The sequence below is a fragment of the Sardina pilchardus genome, chromosome 13, assembly GCF_963854185.1.
Source record: "Sardina pilchardus chromosome 13, fSarPil1.1, whole genome shotgun sequence".
NCBI lineage: Eukaryota > Metazoa > Chordata > Actinopteri > Clupeiformes > Clupeidae > Sardina > Sardina pilchardus.
The window spans coordinates 34232403-34237402 of record NC_085006.1 but is presented as its reverse complement, the minus strand read 5'-3'; the positions used below and the strand labels follow the sequence as shown (position 1 = coordinate 34237402).

At 41.7% G+C, this 5000-nt stretch overlaps 2 protein-coding genes across 3 annotated transcripts in view; both read right to left on the bottom strand.

Moving 5' to 3' along the window:
* LOC134100213 (ferroxidase HEPHL1-like) overlaps positions 1 to 495 on the bottom strand; it is a 67797-nt gene extending 67302 nt beyond the window's left edge. The window contains exon 1 of one of the 2 annotated variants that reach the window (XM_062553294.1): positions 243 to 495. In XM_062553294.1, coding sequence (XP_062409278.1) covers positions 243 to 364 — 122 coding nt within the window. In that variant the 5' untranslated portion in view covers positions 365 to 495. The remainder of the gene's footprint in view (positions 1 to 242) is intronic. The other variant, XM_062553295.1, reaches the window with a different exon arrangement.
* Positions 496 to 3174: 2679 nt separating this feature from the next.
* kcnj13 (potassium inwardly rectifying channel subfamily J member 13) overlaps positions 3175 to 5000 on the bottom strand; it is an 18273-nt gene continuing 16447 nt past the window's right edge. The window contains exon 5 of the mRNA XM_062553304.1: positions 3175 to 5000. This exon is cut by the window's right edge and continues 1736 nt beyond it. The gene's annotated coding sequence lies outside the window, so the exon portion shown is untranslated.

The following is a 5000-nucleotide window of genomic DNA, read 5'->3' as shown; positions in this document are numbered from 1 at the left end:
TGGTTCATGTCATGTGTAAACAGCAAACTAGTTTGACTGAAAATTATGTGAAGCTACATTTATGGGTAGCCTATGCTAGTTGGCGTCTAAATTATGATTTCCTAACAACACTTCTGCTTTCTGAAGTTAGATCTTTGCTGCTAGAGACATAGACTATGGGGTCGCCAACTGGGTTCTGCCCTCTCTCTTACACTCTCTCTCACACACACACACACACACACGGGCAGCGCTATGTTACTCACTCTTGAGCTGGCGTATAGTCCCAGTTTTCCTCACGGATTCCGATAAAATATGTCCGCTGTTCGGCTCCGACCAAAGACAGAACCAGCAACACCACGATCCAAGTTATAGCGCGGTCCAACATCGTAACCTTCCCACTCGAGACTTAACTCATTTGATCCGGAGACCCAAATGAATTCTGTCCACTCATGCTCAAAGCAAAACCGAAACTGCAATCCCGGGATATGCTGGCAAGTTGCCAATTTTGACGCATGTGCAGACGTCTACCAACCAACAATCTCGAAGAGTTTAGAAATTCCCCAGATGACGAAACTGCTACCGGACGGACGATGTGTGTGTGTGTGTGTGTGTGTGTGTGTGTGTGTGAGTGCGTGTCTCAAAGTGCGGGGCCATGATGATAAGGAGGATAGTAGGCACATTGTTAATAACTCCACTACTAGCCTACTATGTTAGGCTACTGCTACTTTTAAGCTTTTCACCACTGACCATGCGTTTAGATCGCCAAGATAGGGCCCTAATCTCAGTGACTAATTTCCTTACTAATGACCTCCGTTTTAATTAATAATTTACCTAATCTTTAAATTCAACCTATCAACCTCCGTTTTAATTAATAATTAACTTAATCTTTCAGTTCAATCCTAATGACCTCTGTCTTCACGAATAAACACATTTGCCCTCACCAGCCAATCACAACGTAATACAATCATTTAAACATCATGCTCTTCAAATGCGATGACTTTCTGCCTCAACCCGCTGGAGCCAATCATCATGGAGTTAGATGAGCACAGTTGTCATAGTTACATGTTTGTTTATTTTGCCTTATGCCTCATTATCTTGGATAAACTGATATGATATTTTATTCTCCATTCAAATGTGCAGCTGGTACCTATGAATTGTGTTAGTTTGTAGATTATGATGTAATATTATGTGCTTCAGGTCATATGTAACATACACACACCTGCTTCAGGTCATATGTAACATACACACACCTGCTTCAGGTCATATGTAACATACACACACCTGCTTCAGGTCATATGTAACATACACACACCTGCTTCAGGTCATATGTAACATACACACACCTGTGACATGCACCTCATGCCCTCTTAGCATGTTCCGTTCATATGGAACATATTCTTTAGCATGTTCCGTTCATATGGAACATATTCTTTAGCATGTTCCGTTCATATGGAACATATTCTTTAGCATGTTCCGTTCATATGGAACATATTCATTAGCATGTTCCGTTCATATGGAACATATTCTTTAGCATGTTCCGTTCATATGGAACATATTCTTTAGCATGTTCCGTTCATATGGAACATATTACACACATAGACATTAAAAGATATGGACAGAGCTGTTACGTAGACGTCAGCAGAGACCAAGGAAGCAAATTTCAACTTTTTTTTTTGGTCTACTGTCTCCTGCGCAGGCTCAGGGGGATGTGACGTAGGCACGTAGTTTGACCTATGGCGACGCTTCACTCTCCGAACGTTCGCCTGCCCCCTTGATTCCACACAACACACGGCCTGGTGACCTGCACCTGACGCACTCTTTAGCATGTTCCGTTGGCATGAGCCATATGGAATCAGAATAGACTCATATGTCCACATCTATGCACAATCTATTCTATGGGTAGGCAAAGGCTGTACAGTTCATAGGGGGTTATATGGCTAGGGATAGGCTGTGCAGTTCATATTTTATTTGCCTCAATAAACTAGCAGACAAAAAAGGACGTTATCTGCTGTAATTATCATGAGCTACCGTGCACATTTTGTTTAAAGGTTCACGCCTGTTTGTTCACACATTGTATACTAAGTAGCCTATTCATTCATGGCTCAAGAACTATCAAACTTGACTTCATTATCAGGTATCATTGGCATCCTCGTGCGCTCCCAAAATAGTTCTCATGAGGCGCACTGCCCAAAATGGTCCCCATGTGAACCCAGACAGTGCTCCCCATTTTAATACACACACACACACACACACACACACACACACACACACACACATACACACACACACACACACATACACACTTATCCCATCTACCTGTACTCTGCCCGAGTGAACCCAGTCCTCCCCATTTTAATACCCCCCCCCCCACACACACACACACACACACACACATACATACACACACACACACACACACATACACACTTATCCCATCTACCTGTACTCTGCCCGAGTGAACCCAGTCCTCCCCATTTTAATACCCCCCCCCCCCACACACATACACACACACACATACATACACACACACACACACACACACACATACACACACACACTTATCCCATCTACCTGTATTCTGCCCGAGTGAACCCAGTCCTCCCCATTTTAATACCCCCCCCACACACACACACACACACACACACACACACTTATCCCATCTACCTGTATTCTGCCCGAGTGAACCCAGTCCTCCCCATTTTAATACCCCCCCCCACACACACACACACATACATACACACACACACACACACTTATCCCATCTACCTGTATTCTGCCCGAGTGAACCCAGTCCTCCCCATTTTAATACCCCCCCCACACACACACACACACATACACACACACACACACACACACACACACACACACACACACACACTTCCCATCTACCTGTATTCTGCCAGAGTGAACCCAGTCCTCCCCCATTTTAATACCCCCCCCCACACACACACACTTTTCCCATCTATTCTGCCCCATGACAATAACTCAAATCATTCGATTGCTGAGAATAGTAACAAGTCGTGTTCTCCAGATATAGTTTTATTACAGAAGAAGACAGAAGCTTTACAGAGTCCATTTAAGCAGCTTTACAGTGTCCATTTAAGCATTTTAATCGTAGACTTCTGAAATCTTGGACTTAGAGCCGTAGAGGACCACGTCATCTGAATGTGTCATTGGTGTGTGTGAGAGGGTGTGTGTGAGAGGGTGTGCACATGACAATCAGTCTCTTCTTGATATGATTTCAAAAGGCAGGCTACATAACGCTGATGTAGGCCGTACATAGATTGGTAGCAAACTTATTAGATGGAAATTCATTAATCACACAAATTCAGATCAGGACAGAATTGTTCTAACAGGATGATGTGGTGGTGTGTGTGTGTGTGTGTGTGTGTGTGTGTGTGTGTGTGTGTGTGTGTGTGTGTGGTAGTCATCGTTTAAGTTGACCTACAACTAGACGGTTGGCCATTTGAAAGCCACACACGGACGGTGACGCAGCAGCAGTTTATTTATTGATGTTTTTATTTGCGGCAGAATTTCACATTTTCAGGCCGTTTTTGTTTCGGCACAATTGAAAACAGCTATTTGGTCTCAACTGAAGCGATGAGTGATCGTGGCAGTAGTGTGTAATAAAGTGATTAACAGAGTTCTGGCTATGGTTCTTTTGTTCCATGGCGGGACGTAACACCGTGAATCGACTAAAGATCAATTCACATGATTACATTGATTAATTCATTTATTGATTATTAATCTTGACAAGATTACACTTCACATAGAGCACGGTGGTTGGACATGGCATGGTGATGTGTTTGATGTGTGTGTGATATGTGGTGTGTGTGTGTGTGTGTGTGTGTGTGTGTGTGTGTGTGTGCGTGCGTGCGTGTGTGGAGTTATAACTGGAGTTATAAGCTATGTTACAGTGTCATGAATCACCACTTGTTCACCCTGTTGTAAGTTGATTTCTGCACTCAAATCTGCATGATCAACTGAATAACCAGGGTCACTCTTTCTACACACACACACACACACACACACACAGACACACACACACACACTGCCAAACTGGTATTTCCTGGATGGTGTATATCGGCATCACCAAATGGTGGACCGCGGGAGTGACGCTTCTTCCTGGACTCGTTAAAATTAGATCAAAGAGTATCTACGTTGATATAACAACACGATAAATGATTAAAATTAGATCAAAGAGTATCTACGCTGATATAACAACACGATAAATGATTAAAATTAGATCAAAGAGTATCTACGTTGATATAACAACACGATAAATGATTAAAATTAGATCAAAGAGTATCTACGCTGAAATAATAACACCATAAATCATTAGAATTAGATCATAGAGTATCTACGTTGAAATAATAACACGATAAATGATGAAAATTAGATCAAAGAGTATCTAAGTGTTGATATTATAACACCATAAATCATAAAAATGAGATCAAAGAGTATCTAAGTGTTGATATAATAACACCATAAATCATTGAAATTAGATCAAAGAGTATCTGAGTGTTGAGATCATAACACCATAAATCATTACAATTAGATCAAAGAGTATTTAAGCGTTGATATATTAACATCATAAATCATTAGCTCATGTGAAGCTAATTTTGTTATTACGACAGGCGCATCAGCCTAGCCAATCAAATTCAGTTTTGATTCGAATTGATTGTTTACCTTTCAGCTACAGAGAATAGCGAGTTAGAGAGAGAGAGGAGATGAGAAAATGGCTTGTTCAAAAATGAGAAAAGTAGATGGTGAAAACCGAACTTTTAAAGATGAGTGGACGGACCAATACGTGTTCGTTCTGCCTGCAGGCAGTTCTAAACCTTTATGTCTCATATTCTGTTCTGCCTGCAGGCAGTTCTAAACCTTTATGTCTCATATTCTGTTCTGCCTGCAGGCAGTTCTAAACCTTTATGTCTCATATTCTGTTCTGCCTGCAGGCAGTTCTAAACCTTTATGTCTCATATTCTGTTCTGCCTGCAGGCAGTTCTAAACCTTTATGT